At 42.6% G+C, this 13,696-nt stretch overlaps 1 protein-coding gene across 4 annotated transcripts in view; it reads left to right on the forward strand.

Annotated features, from left to right (window-relative positions):
- The first annotated feature begins 3,295 nt into the window (after window positions 1–3,295).
- USP24 (ubiquitin specific peptidase 24) overlaps window positions 3,296–13,696 on the forward strand; it is a 148,363-nt gene continuing 137,962 nt past the window's right edge. For 3 of the 4 annotated variants that reach the window (XM_055235279.2, XM_055235280.2, XM_063613890.1), the window contains exon 1: window positions 3,296–4,603. In XM_055235279.2, the coding sequence (XP_055091254.1) occupies window positions 4,280–4,603 (324 nt within the window). In that variant the 5' untranslated portion in view covers window positions 3,296–4,279. Of the gene's footprint in view, window positions 4,604–4,745; window positions 4,784–13,696 lie in introns of those variants that run through there. The other variant, XM_055235281.2, reaches the window with a different exon arrangement.

Raw genomic sequence — 13,696 nt, forward strand, 5'->3', positions numbered from 1 at the left:
TCACTTGAGGTCAGGAGCTTGAGATCAGCCTGGCCAACATGGTGAAACCTCGCCTCTACTAAAAATACAAAAAATTAGCCGGACATGGTGGCAGATGCCTGTAATCTCAGCTACTCGGGAGGCTAAGACAGGAGAATCGCTTGAACCTGCAGCAGAGGTTGCAGTGAGCTGAGATGGCGCCACTGCACTCCAGCCTGGGTGACAGAGTGAGACTCCGTCTCAAAAAAAAAAAAAAAAAAATTCAAATTTTGGGCTGGGTGCAGTGGCTCACATGCCTGTTATCCCAGCACTTCGGGAGGCCGAGGTGAGATCACTTGAGCTCAGGAGTTTGAGACCAGCCTGAGCAACATGGTGAAACCCCATCTCTTAATAAGAAAACAAAAAAGAATAAGAAAATACATTTTTTTTTTTTTTTTTTTTTTTTTTTTTTTCAGATTTTGGAGCATTTCAGATATCAGGTTAGGAATGCTCAGGCCGGGTGCAGTGGCTCACGCTTGTAATCCCAGCACTTTGGGAGGCCGAGGCGGGCAGATCACGAGGTCAGGAGATCAAGACCACGGTGAAACCCCGTCTCTACTAAAAATACAAAAAAAAATTAGCCGGCTGTAGTGGCGGGCGCCTGTAGTCCCAGCTACTCGGAGAGGCTGAGGCAGGAGAATGGCGTGAACCCGGGAGGTGGAGCTTGCAGTGAGCTGAGATCGCGCCACTGCACTCCAGCCTGGGTGACAGAGCGAGACTCCGTCTCAAAAAAAAAAAAAAAAAAAAAAAAAAAAACTGAATGCTCAATCCATATCTCTCTAGAATTCTATACTCCACTGGCTTTTAATTCCTCCAAATTGCTTTATTCTCACCCACAACAGGACTTTTGCACATGCTGTTCCTGTTCTTTGGAACTTTCTCCCTTCATTTCATATTCCTTTTCCTGGCTTTCCAATCTTATGTCAGACTATAGTTTGAACGTCATCTTCTCTGGGAGACTTTTCAGTTTTCCTAGACTTGGTAATTACCCCCACAGAGGGCAAGAATTTGCCCCTTATATCCTGAAATTCCCCCATCAAAGCGCCTGTCATTCTTTATGACTATTATTTGTCTTTCCCTTTATTATAGACAGTAAGTTCCAAAGGGGTAGAAATTGTGTAATGTTTTTCTCACAATTGTCTCCCTAGTCCTCAGCCTGGCTCAAAGTAGATATTCAATCAATAATTTGAAAACTTACTTATTAACATTAGAAGACCCTCAGTCTTCAAGATAGTTCATCATACCTTACTTCTCGATGTACCTATTTTTTTCTTTTCCTTTAGAACCTTTCTAGAGAAAGATTTATGGGAATTGAATGTAATTTAAATTTTTTAAAATCCTCTCAACATTTTCTAGATTTTACTGCAATAAAAATAAAAATGTAAATGAAAAGTATGAATATTCATACCATAGGCCCCACCCCTGCTATCCCAGTTTCACAGTTTAAAGTACTCACTTGCTTTCTTACATGCAAAAAAGTATGATTATACTACTCGCATCCTCAAATGACACTCTGCCTTTCCAGTCACTCCAGGATCTGGTTCCAAAATGGACTTCCTTGTTTTTTTGTGGCCTTTTGTGGCTCCTTTCCAGTTTTTATCACAGACTTTGTTTTTCTCTGCTTCCTTGCCTGCTTCCTCTTCTCAGCTACGCACAGCTTCCTCTGTCATGTTCTGTAAACCTACCACTGTTGATGAGTCTTTTAACGTGCCATCTGATTCAGTTGGCTCTCTCATGACCTCTTAGGTTCTACCTCAAATTTTAGTGGCAAACAATTTTTTGTTACTTGTTACTTCCTCTCTTCTTGTAATTCATTTCTTAGTCATTAACTCTTCAAATACAGGGCAGAATTGAATGCCCTCACTTTGCCATCATCAAATTTTTGTCTGTGCCAAGAATAGTACCTGGCACCCAGTAAATAGAATCATTTTTTATTCTATTTATTAAATATATTATTTATTGAATAATTATTTACTGAATAAATTTATTCAATTTGTTGAATAAATTCTTCAGCATGTACCTTATGACAGCCTGCTTACATCAATTTAGATCGCTTTGTTCTTCATATGTCACAGATAAACATTTAAAACTTCATTGTGTAACTAGAAGTTGATACTTAATAAAAATTTTATTTCAGTATATACATTGTGACCCAAACCAATTATAGGCATTCCTTCTTGTCATTGTTGTTCGGAAGTGTGAGAAGGTTTCCTTTTGTTACTTTTAATTCAAAAATTAAGAGACTTTATTTGCTTTGGATATGAAGCCTAGGCTTTATAATGTCGCCTTTAATGGAAACAACAAATACAGTAACTTCATTTAAAAGTAAACAATAGTGACAAATTCACCCTCTAAATCAAATTGCTGGTATTTATAAACATAGGTGGCAAGTTACTAGGTACGAAGGATTCGTGGTCCAGGGGAAAATATGCCCAGCAGAGTGCAGAGACAATGTCTGGGTACTGGCACTAATTTAATATTTGGTGTATGTGGAGATCTTCGTGAGTGCTGGGCTCGCAACAGCAGGGGTTTGATGGGATGAAAACGTAAGGTTAGCTGGATTTCAGGTTCAGGAAGAAACCAGGATGAGGACATTAGAAGATGAACTCAGCAAGTATGTAGGAATAGGCATAGGAGATGAACTCAGCAAGAATGAAGGAATAGATATCCGAATCTTGGGAAAGGGTGGGAAAATAAAGTAGAGAACTATGAATTGAAGGAAATTGAAGAGGAAAAATAGCAAGGACTTAGGCCCAGGACGGCTTTGAATGCGGCTCAGCACAAATTGGTAAACTTCTTAAAACATGATGAGATTTTTAAAAAATTTCATCAGCTATCATTAGCGTTAGTATATTTTATGTGTGGTCCAAGGCAATTTTTCTCTTTCCAATGTAGCCCAGGGAAGCCAAAAGATTGGACACCCTTGGCTTAGATGGTGGAGTCAAGGGAACTAAAGATATGACCCCAGACTGCCAATGCCAAAGGTGAGAAGAGAAAGCAAAGAAAGCAGGCCTTTAAAGGGGTAGAGGAATCCTCAAAGGTGGAAAGAAACAGGGATAGGATGCTGCCCAAGAGGCAGGGACAAAGAATCGGAGCCAAAGACTGCGGTAAAAACGTGGGAAGGTGATGTCCACGATGTTCGAACGAGTCTGTGGCCGAAGGAAGTAACAGAGTCTAGGTTTCTGGAGGTTTATCGTACAGAGAACTGGGATTTAGATTTCGGGCTAGAAAAATATATTTTGGACTCTCAGGGGCTTTCAGGGTAAGAGTTCGGTCGAGTTCAGTCGGCTTGGCGGAGACAGGTGGTCAATGTTGGAAGGAAAATTCGGACGGCTGGGAATTAATTTCAACGGGTTTAGGGTGATTTCGGCAAGGGCTGGCGGGTGTTAGTGAGGGTGAATTTCATCTCGGGTGGTCCACGCGTCTGGTTTGGGCAAGAATTTCTGTGGGCAGCGAGGCGTATTCAGGCAGCGTTGCGGGTGAATCTGCGTGGGATGAAGATGGATTTCCTTCAGCACTGCGGTGCATTTCAGGCCGGGGTGAAGGTGCCTCACAGCTGCGGCGCAGGGAATTCCCTCTAGGATGGGGAGGCGGGTCGGGCGGCGCCGGCCAGAGAGGGGAAGTCCATCGGGGGCTCGGAGAGGCTCGGGGGACTCGGAGGGAGAGAAGCCGCGTCGCGGCCGCGAAGGCTCGGCCGGCCAAGGGATTTCGGCGACGTTCAGCGCCGCGAGCTGCGCGGCGCTGCGGCCCCTCCCGTCCCGGGGGAACCTGTTGCCGGCGAAACGGGCGAGCGGTGGCGACGATGGAGGAGCCGCCCTCGCCTCTGCCTGGCTGCGCGGCAGCCCTTTCACCTTAGGCACGCTCCGCGGCGCGGCCCCTCCCTGCGCTCCTTCATTTAAAACAAACAGAATACGCCGCCGCCACCCCTAGCCTGTCAACGGCGAGCACCGTCGCCTCCCGTGCCGCTTCCGGGAGCGGAGGCGCGGCCCCGCGGCCCGGGGAGGAGGAGGCGGAGGGGGAGGAGGCCAACATGGCGGCGCGCAGGGCTGGGCCGGGCCGTCGCCGCGCCTGAGCGCCCCACTGCCCTAGCTCGGCTCGCAGGACCCAAGCCCGCACCCAGACTGGCCAGGCGGCTGCGGAGCACGAACCCAGGGGCCAACCTGGGCGCGGAGGCGGCGCGGAGGGTGCGCTGCGCGGCCCGCCAGGCCCGGGACCCGTAGCTTCGCCGTGCGCTGGCCGGGGCGGCCCGGAGGCCCAAGCCATGGAATCGGAGGAGGAGCAGCACATGACCACGCTGCTGTGCATGGGCTTCTCAGAACCCGCCACCATCCGCAAGGCCCTGCGCCTGGCCAAGAACGACATCAACGAGGCCGTGGCGCTGCTCACCAACGAGCGGCCGGGCCTCGACTACGGCGGCTACGAGCCCATGGACAGCGGCGGTGGCCCCAGCCCTGGGCCCGGCGGGGGCCCGCGGGGCGACGGCGGAGGTGACGGCGGCGGCGGCGGCCCCTCCCGCGGCGGGAGCACCGGAGGCGGGGGCGGCTTCGACCCCCCGCCCGCCTACCACGAGGTGGTGGACGCGGAGGTGAAGAGGGGCAACCCCAGACCTCTGTGGGAAGCCACTGGGCTGGAGTTCCTGGGAGGGGACACACCCCGCGGGGCTTGGTGTGGGGAGAGGGCATTCGACGGGGGCTTTAGTGGGGGCAGGGTAGAGAGAGAGAGAAGCCCCAGGCTCCAGTTGGGAACCGAAGTCACTTGATTGGGGGTAAGTGGGGAGAGGGACCCTTAGGAGAGTTGTGTGAAAGGGAATTAGGGATGCGGAGCAGAGCTGTGGGTTGGGGTGAGGAGGGGTCCCTTAGGCCTCCGGCTATGCACGCCGACGATGGGGGGAGGCTCCAGAGCTATCATCCGAGATGGGAAGACAGACACTTGAGCATATAGTGGGAAGGATGCGTGCAGTAGGAGATCGGATATGGGGTACTAGTGCACTAGGCTAGGTCGGAGATTTTGTGGCACGAGTTTTTAGTGAAGGATTGGCGGAGGCACCAGGCTCAGAGTCAGAAAAAGCGGTGTGGGCCGGCCAGAGTAGTGGTCTTTGACAGGATCACAGGAAAACTGTTGGGGTTAGGAATGAGGTTGGGGTTTTAGCCAAGGGTGAGAAAGAGGGGGCATTGAGTAGGATTTAAAATGAAGAGGGAAGGGGCCGCGGCCAGGAATGAGGACTTGAATAAAGTCTGGGTTGTGGGCACTGGACTTGAATAAGATCAGGTATTAGAGCAGTGGGGATTGCAGTGAGAGGGCAGAGGTGGGAGGCCTGGGCAGGGGTGGGAGCTGAGGAGGGTCTAGGCAGGGATGGGGACTGAAATTGGAAGATAGAGCTGGGACCAGGGTATCTCTGGGTAAAGAGGGAGTACTGGTCATCGATAAGGTCAGAAATGAGAGAAAACTAGACCGGGGAAAGAGATTGTAGTCATACTGAGGGTGCTATGCAGAGGGGCGCGGAACAGGGTGGGAGCGCAGTGGGGTTGGAGGAGGAGTCTTGAGGCTAATGGCTTTGATCAGAGACCTCAAGTCTAGGTGGAGAAGACTATGCCTGTTTAGTTTGGGGTGTGAGCGAGGAACGTGGGGGAAGAAAACGGACTCTCCTACAATAAAGAAAAAAGATCGACCAGAAGCAGCAGTGCTTTTGAATAATTACTTTGCAGAAACATAGTAGCTCATGGCAGGAATTTTGGTCAGATTCGTTGGGTAGTAGTTCATTTCAGGGGCCAGTAGAGCAGCTTGGCCTGACCACAGAAAAGCACAGATCTCAAATTATTGGGACTGCGTTATTAGGTAGAGATACGAATTTGGTTCGTTCTTAATGAAGAATTAAGCTTAGTGAAGCTAAGCCTTTTGAAACACTTTTTCCTGAGCAGTGTTATATCCTTTTAATTGTATGCTTTTGCAACAGTTCCTCGGGCTGAAGTAGCTTGAACAAGAAGGTGGCACTTAAAAAAAAAACAGGTTTCTGCACAAGATTTCTTTGGCTTCCACACTTTGACACAGTTGCTAGATTGCCCTGTTGTAACCCACTAACTCAGCTGTATCGTTGACTAGTATATGGAAATAAAGATTGTTATTATTCCTAGTTTGGGAATTTTTAAAAATTCCCGTATAATTGAGTAACCATACTTCAGTCACTTTAAGAAATCAGCTTCTCATTGGCAGTTCCTATCACTCCTCCCTCGTTCCTTCTAGTTTTTGACCCAGTTTTGAAATCAAGAAGAAAGCCGTTGCTTTTTCAGAAGGTGTTTGTATAACTCTGCAAAGCTCAATGTATCCTCATTATGTGAGAAATTTGATTCTTTTTTTCTTTTGTCATACCTTTTAGTTTCCTGTGATTGGAAAATCAATTTAAATTACAGTGCTTGGTGCATTCATGTTAACATTAGCGCTAACCTTAGCTTACTGCCAGTACATACAAGTACAAAGAATTGGGAGTGGCTTCTTATGTGAATGGCAGGCTAAGGAGTTTGGTTTGCGGTAAATTAAAATCCATAAAATCTCCATCTTTTCAAAGCAGTGCATCAAGTCCTCATTTCTCCTAGACCTGTGGATTTGGCCTGGGGGAGGGAGGCTGCACCGTTTACTTTTGAGAGTTCAAGAGGAGCTGGTGACTGAGGCTGCTTTATCCACGAAGTATATTGGCAGAGGTTGGCAGGCTGAGACTTTGCTGACACACAGGAGCCTTTTGGAAACATTTTTAACGCGGAATGTGCCTCTGTGGTTTCATAATATTAATGCATACCACCTATGGAACTTCTTGGTCATCCTTGGTGTACACAGTGGGAAACTGAGGCTCTTGATCTTGGGAAATAGGGAAAGGTAATAAATATTATCCAGCATCTACAGGGTGTCAGGCCCTGTCTTAGGTTCGTTATACAGTTTATTTAACCCTTGGTGAGAGAGTTAACGTAGGCTTTTTAGGGATACGATTATGTAGTGGGTGGCAGAGGCTGAATTTGAACCCAGGTCTCTTTGACTTCAAAGCCAATGTGCCTTTCACTCTGCTCAACTCATGGTTTTAGGATTAAATTTGTTTGGTAACAGTATGGATAGTAAGGAAAAATAATGAGGGAAAGACAGATTTTAAGGCTACTGTGCAATGATGTGGTGAGCACCAATCAAGGCATTAGGAATCGAATAATGGGTAGAATATAAGGTGAATCAGATTTTTTAAAGAGAAGCATACTTTAGAAATTAATAATTAGTGCAGCTCCCTTGTTTAACAGATGCAGCCTTTCAGGCCCCAAAGGGGAAGTGGCTTGTCCCCACAGAGTCAGTTAATAGAAGAGGTGGGGCTAGTACTCAGGCCCTTTTGCTCTAAGTCCTGCACTCTTTCGGGCTCTCTTTCAAAGGAAAAAGGAATGGGACACAGTAATGGGTTAAAGGGAAGGAAGAAAAGAGGAAAAAAACTGGGTGAAGATTGTCAGCTATTACATAGTTAATCCTTTTTATTTCTAAAAACTGAAGACCTTATTTTAAATTATATACATTTCTATTTGCTGCATAGGAAATTTCGGTGTCATTGTCTTCTTTAAAAATGGGAAAAACAGAATAAAATCTAACTGATTAGAAAAGAAAGAAATGACTTAAGTTTTTTTATATTTGTAGTTTGGGGATAGCAATGGCTTTCTCTTAATGCCTTCCTGTCCCAGGGGCGGGGAGTAGAGTGGTGAACAGAACAAACATGCTAGTGGGTCTTAGTCCAAGCCTCTCATTTTACAAGAAATGACTGCCCAAGGTCATGTAGCTAGTTAGGTAAATCAGTTTGAGGCCCTGCTGTAATTAGGGTTTGGTTTAAAAATTAATATTTGAACAGTGAAAGCTGTTAACTTCCGGTTCAGTAGAAGCAAGGAGAATGCAGATAAAAAAGACCCAGATACCTAGCAAAACACAGAACTGCCTAGAAAGCCACCTTGTTAATATCCTCCAATTAAGTAAAGATAGTGTTTTGCAGAAGAGATGTGTTTGGTTCTCACTAGTATTGTTGGATGTAAATGTTCTTGGTCTCTGGGTCTGGAAGGGACTTTGAGAAGCTGTCCAGTTTTGATTTTGAATAGCATTACTTCAAAATCATTCCACGGCACATAAGAGTCTGTTCTATTATTAAAGAGAGTGAGCTCTCACAGCTGCTCTAAATAACTTATTCTGATTTTTAACCACCCCCCTGTCGGAATTCTTCACTCTTTACTGCATGGCTAATGTAAACTCCTCTGGCCTGCCAAGTGCCTACCAATTGGTTCTGTTCTCTACACAACGAGAAGAGTTGGGCCTTTGTAATCTCTCCAGGGGATCAGTAGAAATCTGAACCAGGTATCCTGTGCATCTCACAGAACTTAACAATTATGAAATGTACCTTATCCATAAGAAATACCATCATACATTAATACTATAATGAATACCTTATTCATTAAGTTTGTCTTTAGAAAATACTAAAATGGAAGTTTTTGGAAGGAGATTTCATATTAACTGAGGAAATACCTTTCTTAGCTGTCTAGTGCTGTTAATATTCCCAGAAGTGACATTTAATACTGTGATCCGATAAACATTGTGAACTCCTTGTTTTGTTCCTGTTTTAATGTGGATGTTCTTTCTGGAGGTATTATTTTGTCAGAAGTACTTTCAAGATTTCATTGCTTTTTTGTTTTTTAAGTTTAGAGCCCCAAAGTTGGTCCTGCTGTAATATATCTAAGTCACATAAAAATAAAAAGCATATTAATTTGTAGTTCCTTAACTGACCTCATTCCTGTCTTTTTTTCCCCTTTGGTAGTAAGTGGTAATTATAATGTGTATAATTAAGGTTTATGGTAAAATTCATGTTATTCTTTTCCTAAAATACAACAATCCTAGTATGAGTGTGGAGTAAATATCAAATGAGTAGCTTTTAGTTAACTATTAGTGATTTGAATACATGACCTGTGGTTTATGAATTACTGTGATTTGGTAAATTAAAAAAAAAAAAAGGCCCTTTAAAGGCTTTAGAGTAAAAAAATGAAATAATTTCCCAAATCGGTTGAAAGTAGATGAAATAAAAATAGGGAATTAAAGATGAATCAGCATAGCCTAATTTTTAAATAAGAATTTCTTTCTGATCCAGTATATGTATATATATCTCCTTTGGGAATTAGGTCTGTGAGTTAATCTAATGGTTGGAGTCTCACCTTGTAATTACCTGCCCATTCACTTTTAGAATGAATGTAATTTGGCATGAAGGGAGTACCTTTTGTGTGTGAGTGTGGTTTTAGTGAAATCATAGTAGGTTGTGACAGCTTTATACAGCATAATAATATTGTTAGCTTAAATTTTGAAAACAATTTCAGTGTTAGAAAAGCAAATGTAATGTTTTAGCAATTTGAGGAAAAGGTTTTAATGTTAATAGAAAAATATGTCCATATACTTAAGTATTTTTATACTTACTGCCTATAGTATCATATACCATTTACTTGATCTGAGTGTGAAGGAGGGCGTTTTTTTACTTTTAATAAGAAAATATTAAAAAGATTTAGTAGAATCTGAAATCTGGAGTTCAGTTTTCCTGGAAATTTTCCTTATATGGAACCACAGAGAGAAATAAGAAGTAAACACATAAGATTGAACCATTTCAGAACACCTTCATACGTGCATTAAAGCTCATGCACTCCACTCACTAAGCGCTCTAAGTGCACTAAAGCTCATGCATTTCATTCGTGTTTAAACTTAAAAAAAAAAATACGGTTCAAACAAGTTTCAATATTAGGTTTCCTATCAAATTAGAATGGTTTTATGGCAGTCTAAACACAAGGTGATGAGCTCTTAGATACAAGCTCATTTGACAATAGTGAGAAGTGACAGTAGCAGCTTAGTGGTCAAGGAGGGAACAGGAAAGCTTTAAAAGCCGACTCAACCAAATCACACTAGCCGATTTGTGTAGGGTGATTTGAAACAGCTTTATGTGTTTCATGGCCCTGAGAGGATAACTGTGTTTTCAATGATGTCACAGTCAAGAAGAGGTTCCAGTGTGGTCTGCTTAAGAAGGGTCAGGAATGTATAATATATTTTAGAAAGGTTTTCCTTAAAAAAAAAAAAAAGTTGGACGGATAAAGAAGTAGGCCTCAGACACCTGGAAAATTCGGATGTGAGGACATTGCAGTCACGATACTAGATTGCAGAGGTATGACTAAGAGAGTTGTGCTTCATTTTCAAAAGAGTAAATGTTTTTTTCCTCCCTTTTTTTCTAGGGAGTTTTACTTCCGTTTTTAAGCTTGTATTTTTCATTTTTTTAATCATAGGAATTTTTATTGTTTAGTGTTATCACATTTTTCAGTCACAGCTGACATAAAAATTTTTGTTAAGCTCATATTGATAATAGGTGATAGTAGGTGACATTATTGGCTTGATTTTTTTTTTGTTTGTTTGTTTTTTTTTTTTTGAGATGGAGTTTTGCTCTTTCGCCCAGGCTGGAGTGCAGTGGCATGATCTTGGCCCACTGCAACGTCCGCCTTCCAGTTTCAAGCGATTCTTCTGCCTCAGCCTCCCAAGTAGCTGGGATTACAGGTGCCTGCCACCACGCTCTGCTAATTTTTGTGTTTTTTGTAGAAATGGGGTTTCACCATGTTGGCCAGGCTGGTCTCGAACTCCTGACCTTGTGATGTGCCTGCCTCGGCCTCCCAAAGTGCTGGGATTACAGCTGTGAACCACCGTGCCCAGCACTGTTTTTTGTTTTGTTTTATTATTTTGAGACAGAGTATAGTTTTGTCACCCAGGCTGGGGTGCAGTGGTGTGATCTCAGCTCACTGCAACCTCCACCTTCCAGGTTCAAGTGATTCTCCTGCCTCAACCTCCCAAGTAGCTAGGATTACAGGCATGCACCAACCACGTCCAGCTGATTTTCGTATTTTTAGTAGAGACGGGGTTTCACCATGTTGGCCAGGCTGGTCTCAAACTTCTGGCCTCAAGTGATCTGCCTACCTTGGCCTCCCAAAATGCTGGGATTACAGGTGTGAGCCTCCGAACCTGGCCAACATTATTGTTTTTGTAGATAATCTCTGTGGTGAGTTTTAGCGAAGTATTTTATAACCATTTTGTTTTTATAGTATGTTTACAGGGTCACTTGTTTGTCCGCTAGTGAGAAACCTGGCTCCCACCATTGGTTGCTTCCATTTTTTATTTCTCTGTGTGTGTTATGTGTGAGAAGTAGAATCCAGTTTTAGAGGTGATTACCTTAAGCTAGTTAATGGAATATATAACCGTAGATTTGATTTGTTTTTATTTTCTCTGAAGAGCTAACTTTATTCTTACAATCTTTCCAGAAATTAAAATGCTTCAGCCATGATGCAGCAGTCTGTGGAATCTTTTAAAGGGCTGAGTTGAAGATGTGATTGTTCTCTTAAAAAATAATTAATATTTTAGGTACTCACCAAAGGCTTTCCACTTCTAAAGATAAACACTAACAAGTAGTTGTTCCAGCACACAATTTGCTTTCCTGTAGCATCAAGCCAGTTATTTGTATTGTGAAATTCATTTGACATTATTTATTATACTTTCACTTAAGTTTATATCAAGAATATTTTATAAAACCATTACTTACTAAGCAACACGATACAGTTGTCCCTTGATAGCCATAGGGGGCTGGTTCCGGACACCACCCTGCCGTGCTCAAGTCCCTAGTGTTTCCATCTAACCTACACACATCTTCCCGTATACTTTAAGTCATCTCTAGATTACTCGTAATACCTAATACAATGGAAATGCTGTGTATACAGTTGTTACATCATATTGTTTCTTGTTTGTATTTTTTATTGTTGTATTCTTATTTTTAATTTTTTCTTCAAATAATTTTGATTTGCAGTTGGTTGAATCTGCCGATATGGAACCCATGGATACAGAGAGCCATTTGTACTTAACTCCTGTATCAGTAGGTTTCCAAAATTATTTCTGAAATTAAAATCTTTGTAAGAAAGACTTGTTGGTCAGAAATTCAAATCCAAGACTTTTCAGTTTCTGCTTCATGTGCTGTCAAAACCCAGCTTTTCATAAACAGTTCAGCATTTCCTTTTTTTTTTTCCCTTTCCATTTCCTCTATATTACCAATTTTGGTTGAACATTAATTGCTTTTTGAGAACTATAGTTGGTAATCTATAGTGTGAAGCATTTTGGTAACAATTTTATTATTTTGTTTTGGTTTTTGAGACAGGGTCTCACTCTGTCACCTAGGCTGCAATGCAGTGAGGCGATTTTGGCTGATCGTAGCCTCCACCTCCTAGGCTCAAGTGATTCTCCCCACCGCAGCCTCTCAAGTAGCTGGGACCACAGGTGTGTGCCACCATACCTGGCCAATTTTTGTATTCTTTTTTGTAGATACGGGGTTTCACCATGTTGCACAGGCTGGTCTCGAACTCCTCAGCTCAGGCGATCTGCCCGCCTCAGCCTCCCCAAGTGCTGAGATTACAGGTGTGAGCCAGCCACCATGCCCGGCCTTGGTAGCAATTTAAGATGTATTTCAGATCCTAGAAAATATGAAGGCACTCTGTGAATAGCAACACTATTATTAATTGTCTGTGTTATTCTAGACTCCTTGCTCTCTTTTTTATGGAATAGCCTATTCTAATCCTAAATATTTTTCATGTCCCTTCACTCTATCCTCACTGTTACTACTCTGGTTTTGGCTCATGCCCCCCTCCCCACCCTTTTTTTTTTTTTTTTTTTTAACTGTTTGCCATTCACTGGCACAAGAAATGATTTCTCTACAAGTTTTAATTGTGGAATAATCTTGGTAAAATGGTTTTGTGGTTCCTCATCTCGTATAGGTAAAACCTAAACTCCTTTTCTTTCAAAGTCTCCAGACTTACCTATCTGGTCTTATTTCCTGCTTTCCTGTTCTAAGCTCTTTTGCAGTTTAGCTGCTATTTTCCCATTCTCATTCCTACTCCCTGATATCTCTTCTGCCTAACACTAAGTCATTCTTCAAGGTTAGCTCAATTGCCACTTCTCTATAAGGAACACTTGTCTTACACCACTACATTCTCCCACTACATTTTGCATGTACACCAAGTAAAACATTTCAGTTAAAAAATTTTCTGTTTGCATGTGTGTATTGATAATTCCCATTAGGCATTGAGCAGGACTATTTTTATCTCTGTGTCCTTAGTACTCCTGGCTCACAATAATATTTAATTGGATAAAGAGATGACTCAGTGGTTGGATGCAAAGAAAATCTTAAATGAAATGAAATAAAACATCTCATGGTATTTGAAAGAGTATTCAGCCCAGGATTTGGGAGACTGTACCTTTCTGTTCAGGGTTCTGTTTCTTGCTATTGCTTGGCAAGTCAGTTTTCCTTTCCGAAACTCCATTTTCTCCTCTATAAAATGGGCATCATCTTAGACTAGATCTAAAATGCTTAATTTTTTTCATTCATTGACTCCTTTAAGAAATTAAGAGCTGTGGGGCCTCTCATGTATACATGTAAATATGCATACTTAATTTTGAAAATAAGCTTGTACTAAAATATTAATACTGTTATTTTGGGGTGATGGGGCTATACTCTCCCTATTTTTCTGTGTTTTAGAATTTTTCTTTCATGAGTTTTTAAAAGTACATAAACTTTATTAAAATTAAAAGCAAACCAAACTGTGTTTAAATGAGAGTAGTTAAA

This window comes from Symphalangus syndactylus, chromosome 19, assembly GCF_028878055.3.
Source record: "Symphalangus syndactylus isolate Jambi chromosome 19, NHGRI_mSymSyn1-v2.1_pri, whole genome shotgun sequence".
Lineage (NCBI taxonomy): Eukaryota > Metazoa > Chordata > Mammalia > Primates > Hylobatidae > Symphalangus > Symphalangus syndactylus.